The 19,213-nt window shown below is 41.9% G+C and overlaps 1 protein-coding gene across 3 annotated transcripts in view; it reads right to left on the reverse strand.

Annotated features, from left to right (window-relative positions):
* Nucleotides 1–19,213, reverse strand: part of LOC148508013 (uncharacterized) — an 81,987-nt gene that overhangs the window by 29,553 nt on the left and 33,221 nt on the right. The window contains exon 8 of one of the 3 annotated variants that reach the window (XM_088445151.1): nt 10,176–17,479. The exons of the other annotated variants lie outside the window; for them this stretch is intronic. Within the exon in view, the coding sequence (XP_088301277.1) occupies nt 13,917–17,479 (3,563 nt within the window). The 3' untranslated portion in view covers nt 10,176–13,916. Of the gene's footprint in view, nt 1–10,175; nt 17,480–19,213 lie in introns of those variants that run through there. 3 annotated transcript variants of the gene reach the window in all.

The raw sequence follows: 19,213 nt of genomic DNA on the forward strand, positions 1-19,213 counted from the left end.
AACAGCTATGCTGGTATTAGATGTGCGTCCAGTATCCGCCATTGCTGCAGTGGGTTTTCAACAGTTAATTCAGGTCCTGTGTCCTAGCTACCAGATCTCTTCTAGATTCCACTTCGCTAGAAGAGCAATTCCAAACCTTATTAATGTCCTTAGAAATGCTGTTGTACCCACTGTCCACTTGACCACTGATATGTGGACAAGTGAGACAGGGCAAACTAAGGATTACATGACTGTGACAGCCCACTGGGTAGGTGTATTGCGTACAACAGCAACAGCAGCAACATCTACCAAAAGACAGCTGATACAGAGGCAGGCTACTCTTTGTATAACTGGTTTCACTAAGAGGCATACCGCTGAGAACCTCTTAGAAAAACTCAGGGAAATCATTGCTAAATGGCTTACCCCACTTGGACTCTCCTCGGGATTTGTGATTTCGGACAATGCCACGAATATTGTGAGAGCATTACATCTGGGCGAATTCCAACACATCCCATGTTTTGCTCACACAATTAATTTGGTGGTGCAATGTTTTTTAAAAACTGACACAGTCGTGTAGGAGATTCTCTCGGTGGCACGCAAAATATCCGGACATTTTAGACATTCGGCAACCGCTTGTCGAAGATTGCATGACCAGCAGGTACAGTTAAATTTGCCCTTCCATTAGCTGAAGCAAGAGGTAGTAACTCGGTAGAATTCTACCCTCTATATGCTTCAGCGGATGGAGGAACAGCAAAAGGCCATCCAGGCCTATACAACGGACTATGACATAGGCCGTGGAGGGGGAATGCACCTTACTCAAGTGCAGTGGAGAATAATTTCCATGTTTTGCAAGGTTCTCAAACCCTTTGAACTTGCCACATGTGAAGTTAGTTCAGACAATGCCAATTTGAGTCAGGTCATTCCCCTCATCAGACTTTTGCAAAAACAGCTGGAGAAATTGAAGAAGGAGCTGAAATGGGGTGATTGCGCAAAGTATGTCGAACTGGTGGATCAAGCCTTTGATTCACTTCACCAGGATCCAAGAGTCGACAATCTATTGAAAACTGAAAAATATATTTTGGCAACCATTCTGGATCCTAGGTTTAAGTCCTACCTTGTGAGGTTTTTTCCAACAGACCAAAATCTAAAACTATGCAAAGAGCTGTTGGTCAAAAAATTGTCAGCTGCAGCCGCATGTGAAACGACATCATCTCCTCCTTCAGTTTCTGCAGCTGCCAGGAAAAAACTACATTTTCCTTACAGAATGCCTGCTGGTCATGCAGATCGTTCACCAAAAAATGGCATCTGGTTGGGCCTGAGAGAACTGCCTACTAGTGACATGTCTTCTACTGTGACTAAGTGTGATACGGCTTCCATTCACAGAATGGTGGAGGACTATTTCAGAGATAACATCCTAATAGACATATCAGACAGTCCGTTTCAGTACTGGCAGGAAAAAGAGGCAATTTGGAGTCCCATACACAAACTGGCTTTGCATTACTTAAGTTGCCCACCCTCCAGTGTGTACTCCGAAAGAGTTTTCAGTGCAGATGGCAACCTTGTCAGTGATTGACGTAGGAGGTTACTTCCTCAAAATGTGGAAAAGATGATGTTCATTAAAATGAATTACAAATTCCACGAGGAAGACCTCTACCAACAATTACATCCAAAAATTACAGAGGCTATGGTGGATTCCAGCGGGGACGAATTAATATTGTGTGAAGGAGAGGATGTACACACTGATGGGGATGATGAGGACAACTTGTAATGTAAAGCCAGTTTGTGTATGGGATCAGCTTGTTTTATGGGGGGGTCCAAACAAAACAATCATTTCAGCCACAATTGGCAGTCCTTGTCAGTGAAATGATTGGTTTGTTAAACTGTCCTGTTTCATATACAGCATTGGGGTGGGTGGGAGGGCCCAAGGACTATTCCATCTTGCACCTTTTTCCTTTCCATTATGTGCTGGTTGGGGCATTGCTGCCTGACATTTTAAATTAATGTTATGGTTGGTTTAGGAACCATTGAATTGTTTTTAAATTAATTTATGATCAATTTAACAGCCAGGGGCTGCACCCAATGAATTGTTTTTAAATGAATTTATGATCAATTTAACAGCCAGGGGCTGCACCCAATGAATTGTTTTTAAATGAATTTATGATCAATTTTACACCTGGCTGTCACTCTCATTGGCGTAGCTGTGCAGTGGTGCTGTTCTCCTGTCTGTCGAGGGGCTGCTGTCCAAAATAATAAATAAATACATTGTTTGTGTGTGTGTCAGCCACACCTGTCATTGGCATAGCTGCTCAGGGGTGCTGTGCTGCTGTCTGTCAAGGGGCTGCATGAATATTGCAATGAAAACTTTTTTTTTTAGTTATTGGGTTACAAAAAGTTTTTTTTAATCTTAAACATAGCACAAATGTTATCCTAACAGCTTATAAAGTTATATGCTCTAAAAATTAAAGCCTATATTTGTAAAAAGCTAAAGCCTAATTCTGCCAAAAGAGAGACTGACACCACGGCTAAACATAAGAGTCACCTTCTGGATGTGAATTGTCTCATTTGCATGGGGAAAACCCAACCCTCAGATGAGATGGATCTCAGCCAGTGGACAACATTGAAATCACCATTAAAAAGTCACAATGGAAAACTACAGTGTGGAAAATCTTTCTTCAAAGTCAGGAGAGGCCTCAGAGAACATGAAAAAAGATGCTCTAGGTGCTGAACTTCAAGGGATTTCTCCATCATGTTCTGCAGTGTGGAAAGGTTTCATTCACATGTTTTCTATAAAGCAATTCAAAGTTACAGCCTTCAAAGTGTCTGGTAATTCCTGGCAAAGGTGGGTGTTATAGATTATTACATGCAAAGGATTCATCTGTCTTATCAGTCTGGGAATTCATGGATCGTATTTGGCCTGAATGCACTAAGACATCCAGTGATTCTGTCATTGTGTTCTTTAGCTGACTTTATTCCTACCTGAATTGCAAACTGAAATACGGAATTGTAAGCACAGACAACATGGAGGCCTTTGTTATTCCGCTACCTGCATGCCAACCAATACCTCCCAGACTACACCTACTGGGGGGACCAGGTCTTGATAATGACCATCCCCATCTGTTGCTAGGCCTTCTTCTTCCAAACCATCCATCCTGGACTTCCAGTCCAAACAGGGTAAGCAGGGTACAGAGAGAGGAGCTAGATGTCCCCAATGGCATTTTTTTTCTTCTATCATAGATGATGTGGAGGGATAAGAGCTTCAGATGTTGGACTTGGAACAGGGGCTCCCACCTATTTGGCTTCCATCCAGAGAACAGAGCTCTGTTCCTCAGGAACTGTCTATGTCTGAGCTGATAGGTAGGTAGTCTCTGTTTGTTGGTAAACACCCTTCAGGAGATGGCAACCCAGAATAACAACAACTATAATGTGTCCACTGATAATAACCAGCATGATCCCTTAACAGCAACATACCCCATATGGCCAACTCATAACATGACACCCAGTTTACAGCCTCCTCTTCCTTATGACACTAATCCAGACACCAAGGTGGATCAATCAGCCATGTGTGGTCTACCCAATTTTTGGCCTCTACATTCATTCACATATCTAAGAGAAGTGGACAGTGGGAACAATGGCAATTTGAAGGCCACTAACTAACTGTTTTTTTTAATGTCCCTGTACAGGTTGGGAAATTCCGTTACAGAACAGAAGGTTTGCAAAGGATTATTTAAGTCAATTGTCTATTTATTTTTGGATAGCTCGCTTCCTGGTCCCCCTCTAGGATGAAAAAATCAACTTCCAGCAAGCAGGCATGGCGCAGACACAACGTAATACTTAAACCTTAGGTCTGAAATGTTCCGCTTGTTCACAATATATCTCATATGGTTAAGTGGACAGTGGGAACAATGGCAGTTTGAAGGCCACTAACTAACTATGTTTTTTTTTATGTCCCTCTACAGTTTGGGAAATGCCTTTATAGAAGATTTGCAAAGCATTATTTAAGTCAATTGTTTATTTATTTTTGGAAAGCACACTTCCTGGTCCCCTTGTGAGCTGTGAGGTGGTCAAACTTGACTGGAAACGAATGGAAATAAATGTTATTGAGGTTATTAATAGTGTAGGAACAAAAAAAAGGCCCATTTTATGTGATTTTAGCTGTTTTTTTTATTTTTTAAGAAAAAATCCTGATCCAAAACCAAAACAGGAAAACAAAACACAGAGGTGAGGTTTTGGCAAAACCAATCCAGATCCAAAACCAGGGGAGATCCAAAACCAACACCAAAACACAAGGGTCGGCGCACATCTCTAGTCATTATACTGTTCTCTAATGAGATAACCAGACCTTATTCCATTACTGTTAAACCGATGGACATCGGGATTATAAATCAATGTCCAGAGCGAATAACACATTTGTAAAGGGTGAATACGATCCTGTAGGATTGATTTTGCCGATTCACCATATGTGACAGTGGACACCATGTTGTTTTTTTCTGTAACCCTTTCTGTGGAACACTTACCAGAAGGTGTGAAAGCCACCAGTGAAATCTGCAATCACCAGGCGAGCTACAGTGCAATATTACCCATGGCTCTATTACATTGAAGAATCTGTGAGTATACTGTATATCATATTGCATCACTGTTTTTAGACTTACACAGTAGAAATGTCAGCCATCTCGATGGAGGCATGTAAACATGAAAAATGTGTCCGGAGCACAACATTTATCAGACAAGGAAACACAATGTCACTATCAATTGCACCTTACAAATAGAAAGCTTAAATCCCCCCTGTAAAACTGTGAAACTTGGTAAAGTAGTATATGACACTACATTAATATTATCCACTGTTGTCTTTTAAACCACTTTCAGACAGAAAAAAACTAAAATACCGGCTTTTACCCGGCATTTGCATGCCATGTCGTTATGCTGGTCCCAGCCTGAAACCCCCCTTCAGACAGAAGAGCAAATTACTGGGTCAAACATTTCAACCCAGTAATTTGCCGTTTAACACAGGTATTTCTTCTGTCTGAAAGGGCCAACCCAGGTCGAAATTCCCGTGTCCTCGACCCTGGTAAACTCCTTAGTCGAATTCCCGGGAATTTCAGCCCGGGTTGACCCTTTCAGACGGAAAAAGGACCCGTGTTAATCAGCAAATTACCGGGTTGAAATGTTCAACCCGGTAATTAGTTTTTCTGTCTGAAAGGGGTATTAGTAACTATCGATTTCTTCAAAGTTGAAGTTGCAGTTTAGGTTTAATTTACAAATGACAATTAGAATAACTGTAAAATAATGATTTTTTTTTATAGATCAAAAGATTTTCTATGATCATATACAACGCTGTGCAATAATTACTATTGTTGTACATATGCAAGTAATATTTTGTTTATTGGGCTATCTAATTTGAAATTACTTATTGAGATCAATGTGCTTGGTGCATACAATTAACATGTCAGATTGCATCAATATTGGTTTTATAAATGTTTTTATCATTAAATAAAGTCAGAAACCAGAATTTATTTTATAAAACATTGTGGGCCAGATGTAATAGGGTGAGAGTTTCGAAAATGTGAGAGTTTGGCAGTAACCTGTCACACTTTTAAACTCGGCCAATGTAATAGAGTCTGAGAACATACAAACTCACGTTTTTAGACTAAAAAAACTCTCACGATTTAAATTCTCATCCAGATGTTTTCCCATTTTGAAGATAAAACTCGACCAATGTGAGAGCTTACTGCTAATCTCTCACATTTTCTAATCTCTCACCCTATTACATTTGGCCCTGTACTGTATGTTTTTATTTGCAAGTGCCCAATCTTTTAATAGTGATGTAACCTATAACTAATCCTCCATTAGTTCCAATACTGAGATCAGACATGATGTATTTAACCTTCTGATGAAACCACTGAATAAAAGTGGAAAAAAGTAAAATAAAAATGCATCAAGGAATTAACTTTTATTACATAAAAGCTTTACAAATGATGGATAATATGCTTCTAAAGTAACTAATAATAATAATAATAATATATCACTTTGTACAGCGTATATTATATTAGGGATTTGGATTGAACATAAGGTTCAGATGTACTAAGCCTTGAAGAGTGTTAAACATGGAGAGAGATAAAGTACCAGCCAATCAGCTCCTGTCATTTTTTTAAACAGCCTGTCACATGGCAGCTAGGAGCTGATTGGTTGGCACTTTATCTCTCTCCACTTTTTTACTCTCTAATGCTTAGTACACAGGGCCAGATTATAGGGGGGGCAATAGGGGTGGTTGTCCCGGGGCACTCACACCTAAAGGGCCCCCACACAGCAGCTGCACAAGAGCAGGCACCGTTATTAAGCCCCAACCACTTCCCGGCAAAATGCCACGATTCGCGGGTCAATTGGCTGGAGGCGGAGCCAGTATGATGCATTTCCATTACAATTATGTCATTTGGCTCCGCCCCTTTCCGATTGACTTGCAAATCATGGCCAAAGCCATGAGGGGGGCGGAGCTTAATAACATGGTGACTTCCTGCCAGGTCCCCTCCCCATCCAAAACATGCAGTGCAGATGGTGCAAGGTAAGTGTGTGTGTGTGAAATGTGTGTGTGTGACTTGTGTGTGTGTGTATGTATGTATGTTTGTGTGTAATGTACAGTATGTGTGACACATGTATGTGTAGTGTATATATGTGTTTTTCTGTGTGACTGTATGTATCTGTGTGTAAGTATATAAATATATTGTGTGGTGTATGTGTATATATAAATATATACAATTATATTGATAGGGGCCCCCACAAAGTTGTTGCCCCAGGGCCCCTCAAACCTTAATCCGGCCCTGTTAGTACATCTCCCCTCAGATGGCAGCACTTGTCAGTGTGACCAGCAGTACTGTACACCTGGAGTTGAGAGCAGTGAGAATCGGCATATGTCATATGAATATATAAATTAGCTAGCATATTCCAGAAATAGTATATATGAGAACAGAGAGAATTTACCCCTAAATCTTGAGAGCTTATAGGGGGAGATGAATCAAGCCTTGGAGAGTGATAAAGGGGGAGAAGTTGCAAAAATCAACCAATCAGCTTCTAGCTACCATTCATCCAGCACAGTCTTTGAAATGACAGAAGCTATTAGTAGGTACCCTGATACCTTTTCTTAATGCTTCAATGGAAGATCCCATGTAAGTGAAGAGAGTTTAAAACTATGACCATGTACTGTAGCATTGAATTGCATTAGTAGCTTTCCCATAAAGCCTGCCTGGCTTGTAGCCCAGCATTATCTTTGTAAATTGTCACATCAAAAAAGTGGACTGTAATAACACTAAACACTATTGTCAAATGAATTATAACTGCAATCTTGTTACATTGATTAATAAAGGTGATACATAGCATTATAATCCAGCAGTTTGTCAACTATCTTAACGTGTTTCATAGTGTTCAGTGTAATCCCCGCCCTTTACAAGCACCTGTGTTATGCAATTAAGCTGATCTGAGCAACTACCATTTCTTTTGCAAGTGTTTTGCAAGTGTGATACACAACTTCTGTAGTTGAATACAGTATATAGGAGAGAGTTATAGCAGAGAAAGGTAAAGTACCAACCAATCAGCTCCTGACATTTTTCTAGCACAGCCTGTAAAATGACATTCAGGAGCTGATTGGTTGGTACTTTATCTCTACCTTAACTTTGATAAATCTCCCCCATAGTCATACCAGACATCCCTCTAAATAGTTTGTGTCATTCAGGATAACACTTTTGTGGTCAGCATTTTACATGCACATTTTGGCTTCAAAATTGTTCACAACTCTACTATAGAAGAAAGAAATACAAGCAACACATTTCATATTAAAATCTAGACATATAACATTTCTTAATATATTAACATATTGCCATATTAATCATTGATCATTCTAAGGGTGGGTACACACCTAAACGACCGGCAATCGTGCCGATGTTCAGGGCGATTTGCCTTCACCTGGACATCACATGATTACCGGTACACACTGCATGATTTAATGAATGATGGAACAATTACTTGTTCCATCCTTCATTAAAATATATGGCGCTGCATGCGATACCGTGTGATTGGCTGTGCATGCTACCGCTGGAGCGCGCAAATCAGGCATAAACACCGCACGATATGGCCGATCTGTTGTTCCAATTTGGCTAAATAGGCCAAATCGGGCCGATATCGTGCAGGTGTGTACCCAGCCTAATATAGGTTTTGGATGTCATTGACTGCAAGTAGAGTTACAAAGTGATAAGGACAGAACATACATCACTGATTGTAACCACATGTAGAAACATTTGGGCCTGAAAACTGCACCATGTGGCTGTGAAATCAAGCTCATAGACTAGTAGTCATTGAATCAGAGAATATATTTGTCATCTTATGAATTCATGGAACAGAGAAGAAAGAACACAGGCATGAAACCTGGCAGGGCAATAGGCATTTCCACTCTTAAATATGATTTGCTGGCAATCAGTGTGCAAAAGTTTATATGGTAGAAATGCTGGTATATGGAGTGCTCTACTGCGCTACCTCCATGATGCTCCATTACTTGAAGCATCTGTCCTTTACCAAGATGGCCGCCATTAGGTCTTCTGCACATGTACTGTGCCATCTTGCCACTGTGTTTGGGCACCACAGTACTACATGGATGTTTAGTACTTAGCTCCAGTGTGACCCTGCAATATCCTGCATTACAGCTACACATACAAGACCAACTGATCCGCTGTATGCTCCACTCCCCCTCAGCTACCTGCCTGTGTAACTGTGAGTTACATCTATCTGGCTGGTGTGTCTCCAACACTCGTTCCTGCCGGTGCCCAACATTTACCATCTGTGTACACCACAAAGAGTACACACATATCAACAAGAAAGACTGTCATAATTCCTTCTGTGTAATCCCTTTATGTGAACTGGATGAAACGGACACATAAATTAATTTTCTTTTGCCACTCCATCAAGGTACTGTAAGAAACCTTATCAGAATAAACATAGGACATAGATCACTTAGACATGGTTTTATTTTACAGGGCTCTGAAACTAAACATAGGTCACATCATTGGAAATGTATAAAGGGAGGCCACAGTCAAGTAAAATAACTTTTGCAAATCTAGCACCTCTTGTACTGAAGTAATGGGGTGGATACTATTTTTAAAGGGTAGGGCTCAGAAGCTCTGAGGAGAGGATCAGCGAGTTGCTAGACAGAGTGTGTTGCACTTCTGCGCTGTTTACACTGGACCCGGGTCAGTCCTGTTAAAACCTAATTAAAAATGGCCTTTTTTAAGGCTGACAAAGATGAGGTCACAAATGGAAGCAAAAGGGAGGGGAGGTCATCTTCCATCTAATTTCTGTCTCCCCCCTTTTATGCAATAATTATTTGATCTCCTTATCGGTTCAGGTGGATAGAGAAGATATGCTGCTGCTTTGGGTCAAGTTGAGGTTCAGGCATAAGGTCAGCCTGCATTTCTGGCTGCTAGTCAGGCTGTGGGTCAAACTGAGGTTCAGGTGAGGACTGCAATTCTAGCTGTGGGATAGGCAGGTAGGTAACCAGTGGCTGCTGCAGAGATGACTGATGCAGTGTGGTGTGGGCCATCTGTACTCTCTGCAGGGCTCGGGCTGCAAGGGGCTGCTGCGATGGCTGGTGAGGGCTCCCTATGCTCACTCTGCTGCTGAGATGGCTGCATATGCTATCACTTTTTGGGGCACTGACTGATGACATCATTGGCCAGTTCCCTAGAAGCTTCAATCACCGTCTTTCAGTGTTACCAAGGTCAAATAACTTGAGTCACGACCAATTCCACTGCCTCATTACCCGGGACCACCTAAGTTCAACCCTGCTCGATTCCCAGGCAGGATTACCAGGTCAACTGACCTGGGTTATTTTTTGGGGGTCCGTTTGAGATGTGCGGGTTTGGTTTACTGAAATACAAACACACTGAAATTTAGGGGTTCTGAGTCCAATATAGTCCCAGTTCAGAATCACTTTGGGGTCCTAACTCAGGTCTTTTTGTAATTTGGAACTCGGATTTAAAAAAATGAATCTCGCGTTTTGGATTGTATTTACCTGCCCAGGTGATTTCAGGTGCCCAAGGTGGTCACAATTGACTGGAACCAACTGGAAATGACTGAAAATTACTAGAAATTAATGTTATTGATGATAAAAAAAACATACTAAAGGAACAAAAACAGGTCCAAGTCACATAATTGTAGCTGTTTTATTATGTTTTAAACAAATCCAAAACCAAATCCAAAATCAAACCAAAACACTTTAGAGTGGTTTTACCAAAACCAAAACACCATGATGATTTAGAACTAGGGATGAGCGGGTTCTGTTCCCTGAGAACCGAACCCTCCCTCCGAGGCAGATCCGAGTCAGCTCAGGTTTTCCCGCCTGACTCGGATCTGAAAATGAGGCAAAACATCATCATCCCGCTGTCGGATTCTCGCGGGTTTTGGATTCTATAAAGGTCCCGCGATCGCCGCCATTTTCCATTCCACCTGTGGAGAGTGAAGAGGGAGGGAGCTTGGAGTTGGGCTGTGCTGTTGTTGTTGCACGCTGACACTGTGCATAGGGGCTGGCTACTGTTGTCCATATAGGGGCTGGCTGTTGTTCTTTTCATAAGGGCTGGCTGTTGTCCTGTCCATAACGGCTGGCTGTTGTCTATAGAGGGTCTGGCTTGCTGTTGTCCTGTCCATAGGGACTGGCTGGCTGTTTTCCAATCCATAAGGGCTGGCTGTTGTCTTGTCCATAGGGGCTGGCTGGCTGTAGTGCTGTGTTGTCCAGGGGGTCCTCTGTCCTTCACGAGTGCTCTTCACCCACCCCCAGTGTGAAAAAAAAAAAAAATGTTGTATGTTAGTGTTAGCCACACTTGTCATCAGTGCAGGGGTGCTCTGCTGCTGTCTGTTAAGGGGCTGCTGCCTCTTTCAGGGGTTCACCCCAGTGTTAAAATAATAAAATAAACAATTTTTTTTGTGTGCGTGTTAGCCACACCTATCATCGGTGTAGGTGCACAGGGGTGCTGTGCTGCTGTCTGTCAAGGGGCTGCTGGCACAAAAACAACTAAACAATTTTTTTGCGTGCATGTTAGCCACACCTGTAATCGGTGTAGGTGCACAGGGGTGCTGTGCTGCTGTCTGTCAAGGGGCTGTTGTTTCTTTCAGGGGTTCACCCCCAGTGTTCAAATAAAAAGAACAGATTAAAAAAAATGTGTGTGCGTGTTAGCCTCACCTATAATCGGCGTACGTGCGCAGGGGTGCTGTGCTGCTGTCTGTCAAGGGGCTGCTGCCTTTTTCAGGGGTTGACCCCCAGTGTTCAAATAAAAAAAAATAACCAATTTTTTCTGTGCACGTTAGCCTCACCTGTCATCGGCGTAGGTGCGCAGGGGTACTGTCCTGCTGTCTGTCAATGGGCTGCTAGCCCCCATAAAAAAAATTTGTGTGCATGTTAGCCTCACCTGCCATCAGCGTAGGAGAGCAGAGGTGCTGTGCACCTGTCTGTCAAGGGGCTCCTGCCTCTTTCAGGAGTTCACCATAGTGTTCCAAAAAAAAAAATAATAATAATTTTGGGTGTGGTTGTGTGCGTAGTAAGTATGGAGGACAGTCACATGACCGGAGAGCAGGATCCACATACCAGTCTTGTAGCTGCCAGCAGCAGTCAATGATGATGACGAGGCAAGGCAGTCAACATCATCTATGAAGGTGGATGTACCAGGGCTTAAGTCAGGCCAAAAAGTCAAGCTAAAAAAAAAATCTACTTTTACCCTGTTAAAGCAAAAAAATTTAATGCTAAGTCAGCTTTAGAGAAACTCAAAAATGGCAATATGCCATTCACTATACGAAGTGGCAAGGAAATTATAAGGCATTGGTCTGTATTTATGACTGATGGTTCTAATGATAATTTAAGCCCCTCTGCTTGTAGGAGAGGTACAAAAACAAATTAAAATTGTTAAGACGAGTAAGACACCAGAACCAACTGTGTGCTCGGAAAAATCACAAATCCCTGAGTAAAGTCCAATTGTGTCTGTGGTTGCCATGTGTGAGCCTGACCTTTATAATACTGTACTTGAAGAGGATCCTCCTTCCATTATTTGTGTGCCTTCTGACGTAGAAATCGAGGATGCTTCTGTGGAATTGCACGAGGATGATGAGGATGTTGATGAGGATGAGGATGTTGATACCGAGGATGTTTGTGTAAAAACTGTAAATCAGGCAACAGTTGTTGCCCATGGTGGGAAAAATCCCATTGTTGCCATGCCTGGGCAAAGGACCAAAAAGTCCACTTCCATTGTGTGTAGTTATTTGCACCCAAATCCAGACAACCTTTGCCAAGCCATTTTTAACCATTGCCAAGTAACAGTGAGTAGACGTAAGGACCTTAACCATCTTGGAACCTCCTCCCTGTTACATCACATGCAGCACATTCATCAAATTGGAAGGGGTATTTCAAATTCTGAAACTTTGGGGACAAAAAAACAAACAATCAGTCCAATGTCACCTAGCTGCTCTCTTCTATCTGGATCCAAGCGCCTGCAATCACCACCAACACCTGCATCATCATCAACATCCTCATTCGTGATCGGAAGTAGTCCTGCATCCAATTTCATAAGCAATACTGGCTCCTCTCCTATACGTGATTCCTTAGAAGGAACCTTGAGTGCTACATCTGTTGCTGCTGCTGGGGGTGGATCTTCATGCCAGAAAGGCACCAAGAAGACTACTACTAGTAATTAAAAAAAACTGTTGACTATTAAGCAGTCCTTTGATAGATGAAATAAGTATAACAGCTGTCACCCTGTTTCACAGCGGATGACTGATGCCATGACGGCTGTGCTAGTATTAGATGGTGAAATAATAAAAAATGAGGATGATAGTGTGGAGGAAGTGCAAAAGGAGGATGAGGGGGATATTTGTGTCCTATCTGATGCTAATGTGGATGTTGATGAGGATGTTATTTGCGTAAATCAGCCACCAGTGGCAGTAGTATTTGCTCCTGATAAAAAGAAAGCCAGAAAAGCCACGTCTTGGGTGTGGAATTATTTTAATCTAAATTCTGACAACAGTTGTGAAGGCATCTGTTCCATTTGTTAATCCAAAGTTAGCAGAGGAAGGGACGTTAACCATCTAGGTACCTCCTCCCTGTTACTTCATTTGCAGCAAGTTCATGCAATTTGTTTAACAAAATTGTAGTAATTTGTAAATTAATAACAAGCAGTCCAGTATCAGCTACCAGCAGTTTGGACCAGCATATGCAATCTCCACCACCAACACCCTCATCATCAACCTCCTCCTTAATAATTGTCTTAAAGGTAGTCCTTCCAAAAAATGTTTTGTGGGGGCCCATACAAACCAAGGAGTTCAGCCATGAAAGTGCCAGTCCTAATCGCTAAAGTGCTTGGTTTGTTAAACTGTGCATGTCCTTTTTAATATCCCACATAAGAGTGGGTGGGAGGGACAATTCCTTCTTGCACCTCTTTCCTTTACATTTGGCACAATTTGGGGCATTGCCGACTGACATTATTATAGTTTATTAAACTGCCATCCTGTCTGGCACTGCTGTGTGGCAATGTTTAATAGATGTCCTATATTTTTTTAAACTGCCGTGCGTTTGTGCCGCTGCTCTGTTGCTTACTTTAGCCAGACAACTCGCTGCAGCCTTTGGCCTGTATTGGTGAAAAATAGTGAAATAAATATTGTGGCCTTTGAGGTGGTTAAACATGCCTAGAAATGCCTGAAAAATGATTGTTATTAAGGTTAATAATACTGTAGAAACAAAAATGCCCCATATTATGTGGTTTTAGCTGTTTATATAATTTTTGGGAAAAAATACAGATCCAAAACCAAAACCTAAAAACAAAACACCAAGGAAAAGATCCAAAACCAGATCCAGATCTAAAACCAGGGGAGATACAGATCCAAAACCAAAACACGGGGATCGGCGCACATCTCTAGTAGCTTCATTGTTGTTTAGGCAGCAGCTCTTCTTCATTCTGGATCTTCTCTAGTATCTCCGCCTGCTGTCTGACCTCCTGCAGGGACCTGATTCTCTCCTGATATCCTGGTTTGGCTTCTTGTACTTCGCTTTGCATCATCAGATCAATGTATTCAGTGGGTGAGAGAGAATTTGGTTTCAGAGCGATTTCACGAAGGCGCTGCAGGCTCTGTGATGATTTATTAATTAGACCATACACTTTTTCTCTTACAATATGATACTCCATACTGAGTTTATTGGACAACTTTTCTATAGTCATTACTTCTCCTGAAGCTATATCATATTTGTTTTTCAGCTGATCATAGGTTCTTCTCTCTGTTTTAGTCACATAGTCCCACTTATACTTCTGATTGAAATGAACATTCCAGTCACATTTACCGGGACATTGTGTGCACAATCCACTGCGCATTGCAGCACAGCGTGCCTTCTGATTGTCATCAGCAATCCCACAGGGATAGTGACAGGTAAAGTGACATAGCTGGCAGTTTGTTATGAAGCTGCCTGTTATCACTTCCTGGACTGGAACAGTTATGGTTACCTCATACTCAAAGTCTTTATTTGCCATCATGAGATCCTTGTTCTGCTGCAGAGCTTCCTGTGTTTTCCTTATTTCATCTAGTTTTATTAGCCCAGCCTTTATCTCTGGCTGTAAGGCCTGCACAGTAATCTCAAGCAATTTCCGTTCCTTAAGGACTTCCTTGGTCAACTTCAGACTTTTGGGTTCTGTTTTACTCAAATAACTGAAAAATTTTCTCATATCCCAGTACATTTCATTTAAGCTCACAGTGCTTGCCTCATTGTTGGCAAATAGAGCTGAGTTGTTGAACTTGAAGTGAACGGGGTCACCTTTACTGTCCAGAGGGCAGGAGATGTCAGCTTCTTTAATGGCCTCTAGTACTGGAGGTCTCTCACAATCTGCAAAGTTGATCAGGATCAGTATGTTGTCTCTGATATCTTTCCCAAAGATAGAAAACACAGCATTAAAAATATATTTCTGGGTGTGTGTCAGCCGAGCCAAAGATGCCTGAACTACAAAGCACACAGCGTCTATCTGATCAATATCACTGTCAGCTGTAAAGAATGTATGGATGTCCTCTGTAATCTTCTTGTCCTGCTCTATTCCACGTGTGCCTCCAAACCCTGGTGTGTCTATCAAGGTGAGGGAATAAGGGATTTGATATTCACATTCATGGTTCATCTTGTAGGCTGTAACTAAAGAGGTTTGGCTGTGAGCTTGAGATTTACCTGTAACCTCGTGTACAAGTTTGAACCTAAAGTCATCTTTCCATTCCACATCCAAGATGTAGTTGGCCATCCCATTGACCAGGGTTGTTTTTCCTGATCCTGTAGCTCCTACCAATAGAATTACTTTATTAGGTTTCTGAAGGTTTTCTTTTCCCAGGTTGTACTTACGATATCGAGATCCACAGAGATCCATTTTTAGCTGATATACAGGTTTCCTTCTTTCAATTTCCTTTGTCAGCATAATATTTTCTTGAATGAGTTTATGTTTTAGATTAGATGATTTTTCTATTGTTGTTACAGCTACAGTCTCATCACTGGGAGCACTGACCCCAGAGTCACATATGGCCGACACTCGTATTATATAGGATGTCATTGGATTTAGACCCTCAATAATACAATTTTCTACTTTTATTCTTGTTCTATATTCCAGCCACCCCCCATCTTGCTCTTCATCCTCCACCTTGTATTCAACTTTGTACTCAGTTATTGTGGCTCCGTCTCCAACTATTGATGGTTCCTGATAATGTAATATAAGATAGGAGGGTCCAGTAGTGATGTGTATGGCTTCAGGTGGACTAATGGGAAGGGTTCTCTCATCTGTAACATCACTGACTACACCGAGTCCTGGTTTACACACTGCAGAGTATCTGAATTGATATGTAGTGTTAGGTTTTAGTCCTCTAACTGTGATCTTCTGACCTTTATCCTTGGACATAATAGATGTCCAGTTCTCCTCCTCAGCAGATCTATACTCTATGCTGTATCCCTCTATGAACTCTTTCCCAAAGTCTGCAGGACTGAGGATGAGATCCATACTATCATGGGTCCTACCACTGATAACCAGAGGATGAGGTTTAGTTGGGGGCTGAAACTTTGAACTCACCAATTCCCCATTTTCATACAGGTAAATAGAGACTCCAGGATTACTCTGGTCTGAGACAGATGAGATAATAAATCGGGTCTCCTCACTGGATGCATTTTTTTCAGCAAATTCCTGAAATGCTCTCACATATCTCCTGGTCCTCTTAGTAACATCTTTGTCATTGAACCATGGTAAGATATTTTTATTTTCATAGACATTGTTTCCAAGTGTTTGGAGCCAATTGCACATATCAGAAATATATGACTCCTCCTCATTTAATGATGTAAAATTGTAACACACAACATATTCAATGACTGGGTCATGAATGACTGTATTTATGTCAGTCTTAGATGGTAATACTTTGATACTGTTCAGCACTTTCAAATAGGATATCACAACATTCATCTCTTGTTGTTTCCTATTCAAAAACTGTGTAATATGGCCATTTTCAAATGGAGATTGTTTTATTTTACATAAAATGTCAGCAAGTGCAGCTTCCTCTGATCCCCCACCACGGATAGAGGGTAAGGTCTGTGCAAACTGCTTCTGAAATTTGAGTGTAAATAAGTCACATTGCTCTCTGACCTGACTGATGTTATTCTTGATGTCCAGAAAGGTCTCTGCAGCCAGATGTCTCATCAGGTCATTACACTGTATGGTAACGTCTATCATTTGCTGTGTCACCTTTTCGGTCCTGAAGACAAGATCTGCACTAACTTCTCTAACTAATCGGGCAGCTCTGTTGTCTAGTTTCCTCAGTGGATACAGCCAGACTTTCATAGGCACAGCCTTTTCCCCATTCTCTCCTAGTAGCTTTGGGAGGTTGGTATACATTTTGATGGCATCTTCATATGTGACCGGATTGCTCTCCAGGGCGAAGTCTCCATGAAACGTACAGCTAAATTTTTTAACATCTTCCTTTTCTTTATCATTCATTACTAGATTTCCCTCGACTCCAACTGAAACGTTGGGTATTTTTTTAATCATGGCATGGAGATGTCCTTCTATATCCCGAGTGTTCTCTGAAGTAGACACCTCACGATCAAATATAAAGAAAGCCTGAGCACCATACAAAATACCAGTGACCACATGAGTGGCCAACCCTTTGTCAAACACATCATGGTAAGTCATGTTCTGAATACTTAAATGGTCCATGCCGAGCTGTTTAAACTGTGTTATTCTTGAGTACTTTAGAGTGACTCTTACTTGGTTATTAGATGTCTTTATGTTTTTTAGATAACTTGCAGATCCACCAACATCTATCAGACCACAGAGGAAACTGACTTTTAAAGAGGCGTTGATGTTTAGAGCTGATGATTTGTCAGAAACTGTGTCTGAAGCTATAAAATCAAAAGATGTGTTCTCTTGATTTTCTGAATTCACATTCTTTTTCAGTGCCTCGCTATTCCATAACGTTATACCTGAATAAGAAAATATACAGTCATCTAAACTGCATCAGATTCCTTACTTTAGAGATGTATTAAGCCTTGGAGAGATATAGGGGTAAATTTACTAAGGTTCGATTTGGTCTCGATTTTTCCTGTTTTTCAACTTGGATAGGATCGATCAAAAACTGCATTTTTTTTCATTAAAAAAAACGTGACTTTACCAAGCTCCCGGTTTTGACAGGATCACTATGATTGATGGTGTATTTGGTCGATCCTGTCCGATTTAAAGCCCTGATTTAAACGGCTGAATATGTCTCCCGAACAAGCAGCCGACACATATCAGTGAAATATGAGCAAACTGTTTGTTCTTTTTTTTATTTTTAGGGTTAAATTGTTAAAAAAAAAATTGATGTGAGGTCCCCCCCCCCAAAAGGCCAACCTGCCCCGGACTTGCCAGCCTGTCCTGGTACCTAAAATTATGGGGAACAAAACATGTAGGGTTCCACCGTAAATTATTTACCAGCACCAAGCTGCAGGGCCAGTCCTGGTTTTAATTATAGGAGGAAAAAAATTGCATAGGGGTCCCCATATAATTAAAACCAGAACTAGACCCTTTCTAGCGGGGGGCTGATGCCACAGCCAGGAAGCTCCCAGCCGCAGCATCAGTCCTGACCGCTAGTCAGCCCAGCACAATAAAGGGGTCCCCCTCTCCAGGGCACCCCTGGCCTAGGTTGATAGCATGGGGCTATCCCCGCCACCCTAGGGTGGTGGGTGGCGGGTTGATAGTGTATGTTGTGTGTAAAAATTAGAATTAACAACATTGTCTTTACAGTGGAACTACAGATCCCAGCAGGCCTGCCCTGCATGCTGGTACTTGGAGAACCACAGAATAAACTTTAGTAACCTGTGGCTCTCCATTGACTTCAATGGAGGAGCCGTTCATTGGCTCACCTCTCTAAGCCAGATATGGCTCTATAAAGGCTAGAGCCACGTCTGAACATTTCATTCGGGAGATAACAACCATCCTGGTTGTTATGTGTTGCGTGGATCGGGTTTTTTGTTTTTCTTGTTTTCTGAAGACCTTGGATGCCTACTTTGGACAATGGGACCACTCATGGTAATGTAGGTTAGTATGTGTGTATGTATGAAATAAAACTGTATTTTCACGGTGTGTGTTGTGTGTCTTTTTACACATTTCTGTACAGGTGAACTACAGGTACCAGCGGGCCCTTAATGCCCCGCATGCTGGTACTTGTGGTTCTCCAAGTACCAGCATGCGGGGGAGGCTTGCTGGGACCTGTATTTCCACTGTAAAGACAATGTTGTTAATTCTAATTTTTACACACTACATGCACTATCAACCTGCCACCCACCGCCCTAAGGTGGCAGGGATAGCCCCAGGCTATCAGCCTAGGTCAGGGTTGCCCTGGAGAGGGGGACCCCTTTATTGGGCTGGGCTGACTAGCAGTCAGGACTGATGCTGTAGCTGGGGTTCCTGGTGAAAGGGCTCCCCTGGCTGTGGCATCAGCCCCCGCTAGAAAGGGTCCAGTGCTGGTTTTGATTGTAGGGGAACCCCTACGCAATTTTTTTCCCCCTATAATTAAAACCAGGACTGGGCCTGCAGCCTGGTGCTGGAACCTAATTTACGGTGGAACCCTACACGTTTTATTCCAAGTTATTTTAGGTACCAGGACAAGCTGGGAAATCTGGGGCTGGTTAGCCTTTTGGGGGGGACCTCACATCATTTTTTTCTTGAATTAACCCTTA

Source organism: Taudactylus pleione, unplaced genomic scaffold (genome assembly GCF_031769625.1).
Source record: "Taudactylus pleione unplaced genomic scaffold, aTauple2 ptg000377l, whole genome shotgun sequence".
Taxonomy (NCBI): Eukaryota; Metazoa; Chordata; class Amphibia; order Anura; family Myobatrachidae; genus Taudactylus; species Taudactylus pleione.